Genomic DNA, 18,677 nt, shown 5'->3' on the forward strand with positions numbered 1-18,677 from the left:
GTGATAGTAGTCCACCTTCCCGCTCTCTCCATTCAGTCAGCGAACGTCACACAGGAAGTGAACCCCAGCAGGTCATAGAAACTTGCGTAGGAGAAGAATGGCTTTTTTATTTGTAGGCTACGGAAACTTTGAGGAACGAAATAAAAACCGGTATTAACCGGTTACCATTATTTTTAATAAGCGTTTCTGTTCCGGAACATAAAAAATAATAAAGTTTCTGGTTTCGTTTCTGTTCCATGTGAAATAGAAAAAGTTCCCGGTTTTCGTTTTCGTTCCTTGAACCGGTTCAAAGCCCTGGTTCTAAATTATATTTTTAAACAAATTTAAAATTTAAATACACACAGCTCCTCTATTTAGTGTTCTCTCTAAAACCATGATCTCAAAAGAACATCTAGGTTATAACACTTTAATCATACTGTAACATTTAGAGATTTCTGCAGCATGATTGACAGGTAAGTAGCGATGCCTCTTTGTTCTGCTCGGTTGGATGTTGGTGGTCCAAATCATTTTATTTTCTTCTTGGGCTGTGAGTGACTCCATAGTATTTCTTCCTAGATATTTTATTGACAACTGTAAGAATTTGAGAAGAATATGAGAAATATTACAAAAACTGTTCTGACTTAAAATCAGTGACCCCACCTTTAAGGCACAGTAAAATATATACTTGATGCATACAACAGTCATAAAATGTATTCAGTGCTACCTGACATGAGCATGTTTTTTTTTTTAATTGAATAAAAATTACATTACAAGTACAGTTCTGAGATAGAGACAATGGCAGATGAACTCTCTCTCATTACTGGCAGCCATGTTGCTTTTGCTGGTATTTGTTACAAGACCCTCTCCTTTTGTGCTGCAGTGTATGATGGGACAGTTTAGTGCAAACTGCTAACCCATACTTAATAATTTCAGCAAATATTGTATAACCTTTGGGTCTTTTTGCTACAGTGGTGCTTGAAAGTTTGTGAATCCTTTAGAATTGTCTCTATTTCTGCATAAATATGACCTAAAACATCATCAGATTTTCACACAAGTCATAAAAGTAGATAAAGGGAACCCGGTTAAACAAATGAGACAAAAATATTATACTTGGTCATTTATTTCTTGAGGAAAATGCTCCAATGTTACATATCTGTGAGTGGCAAAAGTATGTGAACCTTTGCTTTCAGTATCTGGTGTGACCCCCTTGTGCAGCAATAACTGCAACTAAACGTTTCTGGTAACTGTTGATCAGTCCTGCACACCGGCTTGGAGGAATTTTAGCCCGTTCCTCCGTACAGAACAGCTTCAACTCTGGGATGTTGGTGGGTTTCCTCACATGAACTGCTCGCTTCAGGTCCTTCCACAACATTTCGATTGGATTAAGGTCAGGACTTTGACTTGGCCATTCCAAAACATTAACTTTATTCTTCTTTAACCATTCTTTGGTAGAACAACTTGTGTGCTTAGGGTCATTGTCTTGCTGCATGACCCACCTTCTCTTGAGATTCAGTTCATGAACAGATGTCCTGACATTTTCCTTTAGAATTCGCTGGTATAATTCAGAATTCATTGTTCCATCAATGATGGCAAGCCATCCTGGCCTAGATGCAGCAAAACAGGCCCAAACCATGATACTACCACCACCATGTTTCACAGATGGGATAAGGTTCTTATGCTGGAATGCAGTGTTTTCCTTTCTCCAAACATAATGCTTCTCATTTAAACCAAAAAGTTCTATTTTGGTCTCATCCATTCACAAAACATTTTTTCAGTAGCCTTCTGGTTTGTCCATGTGATCTTTAGCAAACCTTTTCCAGCCTGATGAGCATCAACAACGCTTTTTCTGAGGTCCTCAGAAATCTCCTTTGTTTGTGCCATGATACACTTCCACAAACGTGTTGTGAAGATCAGACTTTGATAGATCCCTGTTCTTTAAATAAAACAGGGTGCCCACTCACACCTGATTGTCATCCCATTGATTGAAAACACCTGACTCTAATTTCACCTTCACATTGACTGCTAATCCTAGAGGTTCACATACTTTTGCTACTCACAGATATGTAATATTGGATCATTTTCCTCAATAAATAAATGACCAAGTATAAATATTTTTGTCTCATTTGTTTAACTGGGTTCTCTTTATCTACTTTTAGGACTTGTGTGAAAATCTGATGATGTTTTAGGTTCATATTTATGCAGAAATATAGAAAATTCTAAAGGGTTCACAAAATTTCAAGCACCACTGTACATTTTCTCAGGTTTAGCAAACTTGGCTAAGACAGATAAAAAGAATTATTCTGATGTTGTCTGAAAGGGTTTTGTGGTTTCCATATGCAATCAAATACAATTAGGCTTAAAAAAAATAGTCTGGGAGATCAAATTCTCCGGTTTGAAATACCTTTGAATGAAAAATTCATGAAAATTTTTACAAAAATATCCAGTACTGTGCAAAAGAGTTTGGGAGAAATGGTATTTCAATGCTGTCGATGTCCTGTACATAGAGCACAATTGACAGTAACGGTGACTTGAACTTGAACTTAGGCACCCTATTTTTTTTTAATTACATTATCATGTCAGTACAAAAGCAAGTTAGGTTTCCAAACATGACTTTTCCAGCACAAAATTAAATGTTACAGACAGGGACGTCACTAGGTTTGAGAGACAGGGGTAGCTTAGCACCCAGAGGAGAAAAGGTATTGTGCGCGCGCAGCGCGCGCCGAACATTTTTCAGAGCACCTACTAAGGCTGTCAATCAATTCATTATTTCAAGAGCATCACACCTTGGGGACACACTTCCCACCATTTCTATTCTATTTTAAAATTGCTTTCATCATTTAATTGCTTGCTGAAGCAACTTCACCAGACTCCCTTTCTTAAAAAATCTTCGTATATCCATCTAGCCAAAGGATAGACAGACAGATGATCTTTTCCCATGCCAAAACTAATGCTAGTAGGCTACAACCCACACAGCTTAGTAAGTTTGTTCACCATGCTAACGTGCCAGATTTACAGTTGAAATAGAAAAGCTACAATATCATCTTTCCTCACTACCCATTGCTCAATATAGCCTAGGTAAAGTTAAGCAAATGCGAACCACTGACATCAAATTACAATCTCACCGTGTGTGTCTGCAAATGAAAGCATAGAATTCTGACTCTCTGCAAACCCAACTCAATGGAAGCCCGCACCGCGCCTGCTGCAGAATGCCCGCGTAGTTTTTTAAGTCCTACTAGCCTACCACTCGACGTGACGCTTGACACAGAGCCAATGAGGAGGAATCATAATGATATTAATAATATTGCATTAAACAATAAATAAGCAAGCAGAAACTGTTGTTCAGATTAACTTGCGTTCTTGATGGCTCATGTTCAGTGCTTTACTGCCTTTGCTTTTTTTTGGGGGGGGGGGGGAATAAAAATAATTTAAAAAAGGGCAAAAAAATATAGGGTGGCTTTGCCATAAGATAGGGTGGCTGGAGCTACCCTAAAATGGGTCTGGCGACGTCTATGGTTACAGAAAAATGTTTGCATGTCAGTTAAAAAAAAAAAGCAACATATTATGTAAGAGACCACTTTTCAGACAAAAAAAAAAAAGCAAAAAAAACATAATGAAGGCTTCTGGTTTTGCTGCAAATTTAAGAAGAACTGTGGCTGGTTCTGCAAGATGCTTGGTACAATGTACAAGCTAATTTCTTTATAAAACTGCACAAATGTTACCTGAGATTACTATTGTTATTTTTAAAATAAAGGGACGTCGCATCAAATATTGACTTTATTTCATTTATTATTGTTTACTGCTCTTTACAGTGGTGCTTGAAAGTTTGTGAACCCTTTAGAATTTTCTATATTTCTGCATAAATAGGACCTAAAACATCATCAGATTTTCACACAAGTCCTAAAAGTAGATCAAGAGAACCCAGTTAAACAAATGAGACAAAAATATTATACTTGGTCATTTATTTATTGAAGAAAATGATCTAATATTACATATCTATGAGTGGCAAAAGTATGTGAACCTTTGCTGTCAGTATCTGGTGTGACCCCCTTGTGCAGCAATAACTGCAACTAAACGTTTCTGGTAACTGTTGATCAGTCCTGCACACCGGCTTGGAGGAATTTTAGCCCATTCCTCCGTACAGAACAGCTTCAACTCTGGGATGTTGGTGGGTTTCCTCACATGAACTGCTCGCTTCAGGTCCTTCCACAACATTTCCATTGGATTAAGGTCAGGACTTTGACTTGGCCATTCCAGAACATTAACTTTATTCTTCTTTAACCATTCTTTGGTAGAATGACTTGTGTGCTTAGGGTCATTGTCTTGCTGCATGACCCACCTTCTCTTGAGATTCAGTTCATGGACAGATGTCCTGACATTTTCCTTTAGACTTCGCTGGTATAATTCAGAATTTATTGTTCCATCAATGATGGCAAGCCACCCTGACCCAGATGCAGCAAAACAGGCCCAAACCATGATACTACCACCACCATGTTTCACAGATGGGATAAGGTTCTTATGCTGGAATGCAGTGTTTTCCTTTCTCCAAACATAACGCTTCTCATTTAAACCAAAAAGTTCTATTTTGGTTTCATCCATCCACAAAACATTTTTCCAATAGCCTTCTGGCTTGTCCACATGATCTTTAGCAAACTTCAGACGAGCAGCAATGTTCTTTTTGGAGAGCAGTGGTTTTCTCCTTGTAACCTTGCCATGCACACCATTGTTGTTCAGTGTGGTGTGGAGTCCAGATGGTGGACTCATGAACATTAGCCAATGTCAGAGAGGTCTTCAGTTGCTTAGAAGTTACCCTGGGGTCCTTTGTGACCTCGCCGACTATTACACGCCTTGTTCTTGGAGTGATCTTTGTTGGTCGAGCACTCCTACGGGGGGTAACAATGGTCTTGAATTTCCTCCATTTGTACACAATCTGTCTGACTGTGGATTGGTGGAGTCCAAACTCTTTAGAGATGCTTTTGTAACCTTTTCCAGCCTGATGAGCATCAACAACGCTTTTTCTGAGGTCCTCAGAAATCTCCTTTGTTTGTGCCATGATACACTTCCACAAACATGTGTTGTGAAGATCAGACTTTGACAGATCCCTGTTCTTTCAATAAAACAGGGTGCCCACTCACAATCTGATTGTCGTCCCATTGATTGAAAACACCTGACTCTAATTTCACCTTCAAATTAACTGCTAATCCTAGAGGTTCACATACTTTTGCCACTCATAGATATGTAATTTTGGATCGTTTTCCTCAATAAATAAATGACCAAGTAAAATATTTTTGTCTCATTTGTTTAACTGGGTTCTCTTTATCTACTTTTAGAACTTGTGTGAAACTCTGATGATGTTTTAGGTCATATTTATGCAGAAATATAGAAAATTCTAAAGGGTTCACAAACTTTCAAGCACCACTGTATATCATTTTTTTAATGTAGAGAAATTTCGTTTCATTATTTTTGAAGGCATCTTTGCTTTACAGCATTTCTTTGCATGCGCCTAAGACTTTTGCACAGTACTGTATTTTTTATGCATAAAGCTATTATTAATTGATGAAACTCAACAGCTGCCTTGAGACTTTATTTCTTTCCAGTAAACAAGTTTTTCTCAGTACAGGCAAACGTGTCAGAATTGTTGCTTGCAGTAATCACACACATGTTACAGATGTGTAGCATGGATATTAGCCTGGAAAAATGTTGAAGTATTACTTAAAAAAAAAAAAAAGCGGGGCAGACATTAAAAATTTCACAGTGCCTTCACACACAGACAGAGTCGGACACACACATGCCTGCAAAATCTACCAGTGACAAAGATCAGTGGCATCTCGTTCACAGGTTTGAAAACACTCCAATTCATTCCATCTGCCTCACCACGTACCAGACGACAGGAATCGCAGGACAGAAAGGAGCATAGCATTCGGTCTTTTTGTGAGTTTCATGCCAGTTGACAGAAAGCCGAGACATTCAGGGAGAACAGCGCAATGAAGCCCAGTCAGCAGCCCTAAAATTTTGTACCGTCTGAAATTAAATCACATTGTCATCCCGAGCTCGGTCTCTCATCTCAGAAACGGCTCTCAAGCACTTCTGTTATTTCTTCCCATTTTATATGCAGCACAGCTGTAATTTTGACCAAGTGCTGTGGTGAAAGATGTAATTCTGAAATCGTCAAGGCGGTGATGAAACCAGACCAAATGAAATGCTAAAAGCACTAAAAGCACAGATCTACATCTATTAAAATAACAGAAGCTGTTCCACATGTCCATGCATACACAAAAGTGAATAAACAGAGAACACTGTACTATGCCTTGATGACTCTAGATTTTATTTAGTTTCATATGACTTAAATGAAGTGTTGTGAATTTCAAAGCATGAGGCTGTGGATTCAATCACTCCAATTGAAAAATAAGGAAGCACGCTGATATAGTAAAATATGAAATGTCAGGTTAGCTTGATTATTTTCCAATAACTGCATATACAGACGTGTTTTATTCCTCTTGCACACTTTATGGCTGTATTGGTGTCTACAAACATTTGGCCATGTAGTGTACCACAGCAGTTTGTTCACAATTATTTTTTAAGGACAGATAAGCCATGCTATTCCGTATAATTACATTTAATGTTGTGGAAAGTCTGTGAAACAAGTTAGTTCCTGTTATCCACATTATAACAGCTAATTAAAAATGGCTCAGACATGGGAGACTCCTTCCAAATTTTCTCAATAAATGGCTCCTCACAGAAAACTTCACCATATCAACTGTTGTACACATTTTAATCCATTTATTTGGAGAAAAAGGATAATCTCTTAGAATGAGCAAATTAATATACTTATGATTTGCCTTGCAGCTGCTGTACACTCACCAGCCATTTTATTAGGTACACCCATACACTTGCGGTTTTATGCAGTTCTCTAATCAGCCAATCCTGTGACAGCAGCACAATGTATAAAATCATGCAGATACAAATCAAGAGCTTCAGTTAATATTCACCTCAACACCAGAATGGGGAAAAACTGTGATCTCAAAGTGTGACTTTCACTGTGGTATGGGTGTTGGTTTGAGCCAGATGGATTGTTTTGAGTATTTCAGAAACTGCTGATCTCCTGGGGTTTTCACACACAACAGTCTCTAAAGTTTAAACAGAATGGTGCGAAAAACAAAAAACATTGAGTAAGGGACAGTTCTATGGGAGGAAATGCACTGTTGATAAGAGAAGTCAGAGGAAAATGGCCAGATTGGTTCGAGCTGCCAGGAAGGATATAGTAAGTCATAGCAACTCTTTGCAACCGTGGTGAGCAGAAAAGCATCTCAGCATGCAACAGCAGAAGAGCACATTGGGTTCCAATCCTGCAGCCAAGAACAGGAATCTTAGAATCAAGAACAAGTTCCTATTAAAGTGGCTGTTGAATATAATATAATATAATATAATATAATATAATATAATATAATATAATATAATATAATATAATATAATATAATATAATATAATATAGGGGGGCGGCACGGTGGTGTAGTGGTTAGCGCTATCGCCTCACAGCAAGAAGGTCCGGGTTCGAGCCACGTGGCCGGCGAGGGCCTTTCTGTGCGGAGTTTGCATGTTCTCCCCGTGTCCGCGTGGGTTTCCTCCGGGTGCTCCGGTTTCCCCCACAGTCCCAAGACAAGCAGGTTAGGTTAACTGGTGACTCTAAATTGACCGTAGGTGTGAATGTGAGTGTGAATGGTTGTCTGTGTCTATGTGTCAGCCCTGTGATGACCTGGCGACTTGTCCAGGGTGTACCCCGCCTTTCGCCCGTAGTCAGCTGGGATAGGCTCCAGCTTGCCTGCGACCCTGTAGAAGGATAAAGCGGCTAGAGATAATGAGATGAGATGAGATAATATAATATAGGGGGGCGGCACGGTGGTGTAGTGGTTAGCGCTGTCGCCTCACAGCAAGAAGGTCCGGGTTCGAGCCACGTGGCCGGCGAGGGCCTTTCTGTGCGGAGTTTGCATGTTCTCCCAGTGTCCGCGTGGGTTTCCTCCGGGTGCTCCGGTTTCCCCCACAGTCCAAAGACATGCAGGTTAGGTTAACTGGTGACTCTAAATTGACCGTAGGTGTGAATGTGAGTGTGAATGGTTGTCTGTGTCTATGTGTCAGCCCTGTGATGACCTGGCGACTTGTCCAGGGTGTACCCCGCCTTTCGCCTGTAGTCAGCTGGGATAGGCTCCAGCTTGCCTGCGACCCTGTAGAACAGGATAAAGGGACTAGAGATAATGAGATGAGATAATATAGGGGCGGCATGGTGGTGTAGTGGTTAGCACTGTTGCCTCACAGCAAGAAGGTCTGGGTTCGAGCCCCGTGGCCGGCGAGGGCCTTTCTGTGCGGAGTTTGCATGTTCTCCCCGTGTCTGCGTGGGTTTCCTCTGGGTGCGCCGGTTTCCCCCACAGTCCAAAGGCATGCAGGTTAGGCTAATTGGTGGCTCTAAATTGACCATAGGATGTGAGTGTGAATGGTTGTCTATGTCTATATGTCAGCCCTGCGATGACCTGGTGATTTGTCCAGGGTGTACCCCGCCTCTCGCCCATAGTCAGCTGGGATAGGCTCCAGCTTGCCTGTGACCCTGTAGGACAGGATAAGCGGCTACAGATAATGGATGGATAATATAATATAATATAATATAATATAATATAATATAATATAATATAATATAATATAATATAATATAATATAATATAGGGCGGCACGGTGGTGTAGTGGTTAGCGCTGTCGCCTCACAGCAAGAAGGTCCTGGGTTCGAGCCCCGGGGCCGGCGAGGGCCTTTCTGTGCGGAGTTTGCATGTTCTCCCCGTGTCCGCGTGGGTTTCCTCCGGGTGCTCCGGTTTCCCCCACAGTCCAAAGACATGCAGGTTAGGTTAACTGGTGACTCTAAATTGACCGTAGGTGTGAATGTGAGTGTGAATGGTTGTCTGTGTCTATGTGTCAGCCCTGTGATGACCTGGCGACTTGTCCAGGGTGTACCCCGCCTTTCGCCCATAGTCAGCTGGGATAGGCTCCAGCTTGCCTGCGACCCTGTAGAAGGATAAAGCGGCTAGAGATGATGAGATAATATAATATAATATAATATAATATAATATAATATAATATAATATAGGGGGGCGGCACGGTGGTGTAGTGGTTAGCGCTGTCGCCTCACAGCAAGAAGGTCCGGGTTCGAGCCACGTGGCCGGCGAGGGCCTTTCTTTGTGGAGTTTGCATGTTCTCCCCGTGTCTGCGTGGGTTTCCTCCGGGTGCTCCGGTTTCCCCCACAGTCCCAAGACAAGCAGGTTAGGTTAACTGGTGACTCTAAATTGACCGTAGGTGTGAATGTGAGTGTGAATGGTTGTCTGTGTCTATGTGTCAGCCCTGTGATGACCTGGCGACTTGTCCAGGGTGTACCCTGCCTCTCGCCCATAGTCAGCTGGGATAGGCTCCAGCTTGCCTGTGACCCTGTAGGACAGGATAAGCGGCTACAGATAATGGATGGATAATATAATATAATATAATATAATATAATATAATATAATATAATATAATATAATATAATATAATATAATATAATATAATATATATATATAATATAATATAATATAATGGAAAAAGCTCAAACTTGCACTTAATTTAACAAGACTCCAGTGCAAATTGTTGTCTATGGACTGTATCTGGAATTGAGTTAGGTGCATTTCATCATCGTCACCACCGAACCTGATCCGGCTTGAGGTGAACCATATTTGGTTGACTTGGCCAGAACTGCAGCAGTAGGGTGGCTCGTTCCTTTCACACCTATGGGCAATTTAGAGTAGCCAGTTAAAATAACTGCCAGATGAAACCCACGCAGACATGGGGAGAACATCCAAACTCCACACAGAAAGGCCCCCGTCGGCCACTGGGCTCAAACCCAGAACCTTCTTGCTGTGAGGCAACAGTGCTAACCACTACACCACTGTGCTACCCCCTTAGGCACATATAGTGAGAAATTAATAGTGAAATTGCACACATTGGTATTCAGATCTCAGAAATATCGAACAGTTGTGTGAGAGCAAGCAACACTGTGTCTCAGCTACCTATTCTGCTCAGTAGATACATTACATCCAGCATCGCTATCTGACAATTTGTTGGGAAAAACAAAATTTCACCCCGAATTGCATAATGTGCAGATTATCATTACACTGTTTTCCTTGAAGCATTTATAATGTTGAATATACCTGATAAATTGAACGAGAAATACTCATGTCTCCACTGGCTCACGCATTGCTACATAAACAAATTTTAATCAGATCTTGAGAATTATTTATTTTTAAAATGCTCATACTGTATTTTAATTGACTTCTGGGGTTAAATACATTCATCTTTTTCACTCTGTAAAAGTGATTTAAAAATAAATTAAGGTGAATAATTTATGTAAAAAATACTCAAGTAAAAGTTAATAAAAGATATAATTGTATTATTATTTTGTTTTTTATCTCGTTATTCAATCTGGGCCTGGTGGAACCATCAAGAAAGATGAAAAGCGGCCCAATGCAAACACATAAAGGCAGTATTCAAAAAAACTACTGTTACAGTGAACCATGTACTCAAGTACTGAAACAAGAGTACATGTAGTTTGTAACTTTTCACCTTGGGTGTGACCAGAACACAGGAAATTTCAACAGTCTTAATGAGCCACCCAGAAATTCATGGGGCCTTGAGGATTGGACTGAAAACTGGATACAGCAGTTTTAAAACCAAGCTGGCTGCCATACACCAGGCTGTTTGTAACTCTACTGGTTACAAACACAATGCATTCTCTCAGATGGCTGTTTCTCTGGACTTGCCCTCAGCCACAGATCTTCCAGCATGAAATAGATTCTGATCTAAAGAGTCCCAGATGTGCTCCAGACCTCCATCAGGACAGCATTCACAGGCTCCCAAGTAGCATAACAGAAATCCAGAGATCATGAATTTGAATCCCGATGCCAAAGCCATCTTTGGCTGGGAACTCAAGAGAGCAAAACTGTCCCATGGTCTCAGGGAGGCAGGGGTAGCATGCACTCTCTCCCCTGTCAGTTACAGTGACACTACCCAGTCACGGGCGTCTGTCAGAGGTGGGCGGATAGTGCTTTCCTCTGAATGTGTTACGCTGCCCCCTGACGTTGCATGAGCACCAGTTCAAAAAGATGTGATTGGCTGGCTTCATGTGCCTCAGAGGAAGTACAGGTATGTGATACACTTCGCCCTCCCTGGTGGGTAGCCGTTGTGTAATAGCAGAGAGTTGTCAGGTGGGTAGGAATTGGTCATGACTAAAATTGGGGAGACAACTGGGGGGAAAATTAAAGCTAGACGACCTTTCGATTTCATAAAATCTGTGAAATTTAGTTCCCTCTGAAATTTGGTCATTGTGATATACACTATATTGCCAAAAGTATTTGCTCACCCATCCAAATTATCGGAATCAGGTGTTCCAATCACTTCCATGACCACAGGTGTATAAAATCAAGCACCTAGGCATGCAGACTGTTTTTACAGTTTGGAGCTGCCCCTTCCTCTTCCAACATGACTGTGCACCAGTGCACAAAGCAAGGTCCATAAAGACATGGATGACAGAGTCTGGTGTGGATGAACTTGACTGGCCTGCACAGAGTCCTGACCTCAACCCGACAGAACACCTTTGGGATGAATTAGAGCGGAGACTGAGAGCCAGGCCTTCCCGTCCAACATCAGTGTGTGACCTCACAAATGCGCTTCTGGAAGAATGGTCAAAAATTCCCATAAATACACTCCTAAACCTTGTGGACAGCCTTCCCAGAAGAGTTGAAGCTGTTCTAGCTGCAAAGGGTGGACCGACGTCATATTGAATCCTATGGATTAGGAATGGGATGTCACTTAAGCTCATATGTGAGTCAAGGCAGGTGAGCAAATACTTTTGGCAATATAGTGTATGTTTATTTCTGTAATATCTAAAAAAAAAAAAGGCCATCCTGTGGCTAGGAAGTTATTTAATTTGAGGGGATTCCCTAGCAAATAATGTGCATGAAATCGCTCTCTTTGCACAGTCAAGCAAACAAAGGAAGTCCAGTGTGTGCATGCACAGGTTTACCTTTGACCATGCACTGACAGTTACATCATTCTGCTGCTAAATGAACAGCTGATCACACCGAGATGCTCGCTGACCGCTGATATTTATTAGTTTGGTCCTGCGTTTCCTTTCCTTCGCAACATAATGTCTTTTCTTCTCGCTTTCCGTTACTGTAGTCGGTCTTTCACGTTTCATTCGCACACTCGTGTCCTCCATTTTTCTCTCCTGTTTCAAATTTGTATCACACAATTGCCTTGCGTGAACAGAGAAAGCCCACCATGTGATGCATGATGTAGTATCTTGAATTGGGTCATGGTGAAGCAAGAAAAAATAGAGGAAAATGTAGGTCCATGTGGCCCTAAATTCATTAATTGTTCTATTTAAAAAAAAAAAAACTAATAAAATTGGAAGTCTGTGATTCAAATTCAATAGCTTTCGGTCCACTAAACAAAAATAATTGGGTGTCGGGGAAAATTCCTTTTATGACCTACACTTGAAAAATCTGAAAGGCAGTCTACCTTTAATAATAATAATAATAATAATAATAAAAAAAAGGACAGCATTTACATTCTCTCTGCCATCAATGGCATCAATCCCAACGCATTCTGCTTCATGTTGCTTTCATATCTTATTAGTTCTCCTTAGCTCAAATTCATTTAATGCTGCACTTCAGTCAAAAGTGAAAATTTACACAATTTTCCACATACATCAAACGAAGCTGCTGAGTCAAGACATGTTTCACATGTCAGACAAGACAAGTTTTCTTTCTTAGGCTACGTTTACATTAGACCGTATCTGTCTCGTTTTCTTCGCGGATGCACTGTCCGTTTACATTAAACCACCTGGAAAAGCCAGGAAACGGGAATCCGCCAGCGTCCACATATTCAATCTAGATCGTATCTGGTCCGGTGCTGTGTAAACATTGAGATACGCGAATACGCTGTGCTGAGCTCTAGCTGGCGTCCTCATTGGACAACGTCACTGTGACATCCACCTTCCTGATTCGCTGGCGTTGGTCATGTGACGCGACTGCTGAAAAACGGTGCAGACTTCCGCCTTGTATCACCTTTCATTAAAGAGTATTAAAGTATGAAAATACTGCAAATACTGATGCAAATACTGCCCATTGTGTAGTTATGATTGTCTTTAGGCTTGCCATCCTTCCACTTGCAAGTAGTAAGTGATGTGCGCTGGGATCACACACACAGCGGCTCAGTCCCGAATCGTGGCTTGTGCACTTCACTCGCACGCTGTGTGAGCTGCGCAGGGCCGGAGTGCGCACCCTCCAGAGGGCACTCGCTGTTCAGGGCGGAGTGATTTGGAGCGCAGGATGCCTGCGGAGCTGAGCGTATCCGTGTATTGGTGTTGCTGTGTGCACGGCTAACGGTTTTAGTGTAAATGCGAATCGTTTTAAGAACGTTAATCTGATGATCCGCTGATTCGACGTAATGTAAACGTAGCCTTAGTCCTTTATGGGAACTACAAAGCTAAAGTGAGAGTGAGAAAAGAGTAAGAGAAGCTTAGCAACTATTTTAGCAAAATGCACACTGCATTATTATACACAAGTCAATATACATTTAACATTCAAAGCATACTGTCTGGCTAAGGAGGTGATGTAGTTATTATGAGAGATATCTGGCTGCTGTTAAATGAATTCCTGAATGTACAACAATATCACAAAGACAGACACTTAAATCGAAGCTACATACGCTGATTTTTAGTGATTAATGAAATTGTAGTTGTTATTGTGTTTTTTGACAAGTTTGGCTACTGTTAAATAAATCATTAAGAATTTGATGATGTACAGTTGTAGTCAGACGTTTACATCCAGGGGCATGAATGTCATCATAGACATGAATGTCATGACATATTGGGCTTTCAGTGGTTTCTCCAAACTGTCCTTTTTCTGTGGCAGTATGATTGTACAGTACAACATACATCTTTAATAGAAAAAACAAGAATTTGCACAAGTTTTAGTTTATTTTGGGTTTTAATTATAACTTGCACCAAGTTCTTGTTTTTTTCTGTGAATGATGTACAGTATATTGTATAATCATTCTGCCACAGAAAAACAACAGTTCAAAGAAATAATTGAAAGCCCAGTCTTGCCATGACATTCATGTAGAGATGGGGACAAGACCACCGATACTGAGTCCGAGTCAAGACCAAGACTCTGGGATTCTGAGGTGGTCGAGACAGAGTCTTTGGAGGAGGCAAGACTGAGTCAATACTGAGACCACAACCCCCCCAAAGTTTTCCACCAGTCAATTCAATCTGAATTAACAGATTCATTATACAGTTGTTGTTGTTTTTTCATGGATATAATTATTTTGAGAAGGAAAAATTGAAAAGTTTATCACTGTCACTGTGGTGGGGGAAAAAAATGGTCTCAAGGCCTCCCTCTAAAATTACAACTCTGACCATGCTGCTCTAGTCTGAGACCGATTCAAGATCAAGGACAATTGCTTTCAATTCCAAGGTGAGACCGAGTAAGTGAAAAGGTCTCAAGAATAGACTCAAGTACTACAACACTACATTCAGGTCCCTGCATGTAAACTTCTGACCACAACTGTAGATCAAGACTAACATACTGAAATCTCACTTGTGTCTAATTGTGACAAATGTCAGCTAGTTTATTAGCAGTTAACTAGAGGATTAGCTATTTGAGATGGTAGGAGAATCAGCTAAAATTACACTTTTAGATTTTACAGATAATGGTGGTCAATGCAGTGCCAGAAAATAAATAAGCAAGTCCAGATGGCATCACATAAGTTAACAACATTTGTGTAAATGGAAAATGTGATTGTTTAGGCATACTCTATTCATAACGCTTACATAGTGACAATTGCTGTTACTCCCTAGCTCCAAGTAGGTATTCACGGCCTTGGATATTTGGCCTTGGTAAAAAAGCTGTATATTTGGCTGAAACTCAGCACTTCTCAATAGCATGAACACACCATCCCATCAGTAAAGCATGGTGGTGGCAGCATCATATTGTTTGCCACCAGCAGGGACTTGGAAATTGGTCAGAATTGAGGGCATCCTTGATGGAACCTAGTGCAAGGTAATCCTAGAAGAAAACTCTTCCGGTCTGCAAGAGATTTACTCTGGGGCAGAGGTTTACTTTCCAAGAACCCTAAGCATACTGCCAAAGCTACCCTGGAGTGGCTCAAACCCAAAAATTAGAATGGTGTTAGAATGGTCCAATCAAAGTCTAGACCTAAAGATGGCTGAGAATCTGTAGAAAGGTTCCAAATTGCTGTTCACCAACAGTCTCCATTCAGCCTGGCACAGCTTGAGCAATTTTGGCAAGAAGAATGAGAAACAGTATCAGGATCCAGATGTACAAACACATATCCCAGAAGACTTGCAACCAAAGGTTGACCAAGTACTGACCCAGGAGTACATCTGCTTTGTTGTTTGTTTAACCTTTATGTCACAATAACAAAAGCACATTCAAATGAGAGATATATATTGTAAAATAATATATATTGTAAAACAATGTGAAAAGGTTCAAGGCTGTGAAAGGCACTGTACTTATTAGCCCCTGTGAAAATTCATTCAAATGAATCTGATAAGATTGTCTCATAGATACCCAAGCGAGGGCTGAGTATGTCTTACCACGGTATGTTTTAGCACAGAGGTCCTGCTCGTCACCATAAAGTCTCCACCGTGTGTTTCCAGCTGGTGGCGAAGCCTGAGCTGCTGAGATGTTACGGTCATCTCTGGGTGGGTTTGGATTGGGCAAATAGGTGCTGAGATCATTTAGGAACTTGCTGCAGCTCCATGACCACCGGACCAGAGGGGGTTCACGGTCACACCGGAAAACGCTGAGCCGAGGGGAGACACTCAAGATACTCCCATTTGCCACTCTGACACCCAGGCAGAGAGAGGAGCCTATGTTAAAGAGGCGATTCTGGGTGACCCACTTCCAGAGTTGAGCATCACCATCACAGGATGTTGTAAGGTAGAGCGCATGGTCTCGTACAGCCAAACAGCCCCGCACCCCCTCATGGAAAAAGGCAAACGTGTCGGAATCATGTGCTGAGAAAAGAGACAGGAAGAGGATGTATTAATTAGTGCACTAGAAAATCTATAGAAAATCATTATTTGGAAAAGGAAAAGCAATCAATATGCACATTAATGGATGCAGCCTCTGTGCAATCATTCAAAACTAAAAACCAGCAAGTCAATGGGAAAGATCTGATTTGGAAAACATGATTTTTCTAAATCTTTTTTTTATGTTTGTTGTTATTTTAAAAATTATTGCTTACCACATACCAAGATAGTGAGCATGTACACAAATCCTTAACATTCCCTGGTTCAAATACCCATTTCCCTTAGTTCTGGGTTTAAACATGTTTTGGTGCTTGTGACCTGATTCACTCTGAGTGTTTCCATATGTCACATTCAAAGCCATGAATTCCAGGTCATCATATGCATGTCCGTGCGTGTGTGTGTGTGTGTGTGTTTCTTTCTTTCATAAAAGTAACTTTGCTATGACCTGATGTGGCCTTTTACAGTGGAAGGTTTTGTGGTCAGCATTGATCCAGCATTCTCATGCTCTTTTGCTTGACAGATTGGCATTGGAATATGCCACATTACTCACATTAAAATCAACACGAAAGCACCAATACCATTTTTTTCAGTATTTTTTGGTACTAATTTACCAAAATAAGTAACCTACTTAATATTAATCAATCAGGGAATCACATCACAGAATATTTTATTTATTTAGCTCTGTTTATGGTTTTTTTTTCCCCCCTGGATTACATCGTGGCCATGAAAAGTGCACATAAGTGTGTCCACACACATATGCCACTAGGCTCTGTAGATACTGTATAATGTTAGAGAGTTGGCTTTAAATGAATTACATTAGCCAGCTACGTTAGATTACATTGGCTTGACCATGGTTGCAGTTTTTCATGGAAATGTTTTTCTGTACAGCTTACAAGAACAATATACTGGCTAAGGGATATTTTATATATATATATATATATATATATATATATATATATATATATATATATATAGAGAGAGAGAGAGAGAGAGAGAGAGAGAGAGAGAGAGAGAGAGCAACGAATTCTTCATGCTATGTTGTACAGAAATGAAGATTTTTTTTTTAGTTCCTCCTCTTGATATTTTTCACAGAGCACAGTTTGCAGTCTGCTTTGATTTCATTGCCCTAATTAATTAATCATTAACTATGTCCAAGCAAGGCTTACATCCATAGTGTCATGTGATATCAGATCTTATCAGAGCATTTTTAGTATGAGTAAATGTACACAGTATCCGACTAATACAAGATAACAGTATCGAGATCGATGTATCCTTATAAAATATCTACACTATAAAATTCTATAAAGTAATGAAACTCACACAATAAGAAGCAATACAACTTAGAAATAGTCATTTCATTTCCATATAAAAGTACAGATCTGTATTTTTTCTCCCACCAGCAGCTTAAATCTATGAAGAGGCAACCAGTAACAAGCCATCCCGAAGACAAAGAAAGAAGGAGGCAGGAGGAAAAATAGCAAAGGAAAAGGAGGTAGACGTGGAAATTTGCATATCTAGAGCTGCACTGAGCACAGAGAAAAAGGAATGTTTTGAGCCAAACCCAACAGCCTCCTCTCTAAAAGATAGTGCCTTTTTTCTCATCCCTCCATCTTGCTTGAGTTTTACGTTTTCTGTCTCCTATTTCCTCCTGAGAATGTGACACGTGGGGGGGGGGGGGGGGGGGGGTTTACAGTAAACACAAGAATGCTAACGACAAAGTCAGAGAAATGTTGGATATATAGGATAAGGGAGAAAAATAATACTGAATGAAAAAAGGTCCCAAAAATGGAAGAAAGAAGGACAGTCAGAGAAGCAACAAAAACACAACTGTTATTCCAAACTGAGGCCAAGTGAAGAAAAAAGGGAATGAGCAGCAAAAATAGGGAATGGAGTGGGGGCACCAACCCAAAACCAAACAAATAGAGGCTCTGTTACTGACTTAAGAGTCTGAATACATATCATTATGTACACAAGGGACAGAATAGTAACTGTTGGAATAGATTCTTGACTTAATGACCTGCTTCAACCCAAAGACACTAATACATTAGTCATGTGCTGATCTCAGTGCTGATCTCTGTTTTGTAATAATGAATGCAGTAGTAAATAAATGCAGTAGTCAATAACTACCATGAATTATTCAGTAACCATAGTGAAATGAAGAGCATAAGAGTTTGGCGTCCTGCAATGTGATTAGTGAGTAGTTCTTACACCTGAAAAGCTCTGCAGATCATCCTAGCAACCGCAACCATATACACTGATGGAAAAACAGTATGCTATTTTTTGCTCTTTGACCCATATTCAGACAAAAAACTTTTATTGGATTTTTGTTTCAATTTGTAAATTGGTTCCATTTGGCAGGTGGCACGGTGGTGTAATGGTTAGCACTGCCACCTCACAGCAAGAAGGTCCGGGTTCAAGCCTAGCGGCCGGCAAGGGCCTTTCTGTCCGGAGTTTGCATGCTCTCCCCGTGTCCGCGTGGGTTTCCTCCGGGTGCTCCGGTTTCCCCCACAGTCCAAAGACATGCAGGTTAGGCTAACTGGTGACTCTAAATTGACCGTAGGTGTGAATGTGAGCG

General features: G+C 40.7%; 1 protein-coding gene across 1 annotated transcript in view; it reads right to left on the minus strand.

The window, feature by feature from the left end:
- The window catches only part of mrc2 (mannose receptor, C type 2), a 97,189-nt gene that overhangs the window by 49,792 nt on the left and 28,720 nt on the right, over positions 1-18,677 (minus strand). The window contains exon 2 of the mRNA XM_060901888.1: positions 15,665-16,087. Coding sequence (XP_060757871.1) covers positions 15,665-16,087 — 423 coding nt within the window. The remainder of the gene's footprint in view (positions 1-15,664; positions 16,088-18,677) is intronic.

The sequence above is a fragment of the Neoarius graeffei genome, chromosome 20 (assembly GCF_027579695.1).
Source record: "Neoarius graeffei isolate fNeoGra1 chromosome 20, fNeoGra1.pri, whole genome shotgun sequence".
Classification (NCBI taxonomy): Eukaryota; Metazoa; Chordata; class Actinopteri; order Siluriformes; family Ariidae; genus Neoarius; species Neoarius graeffei.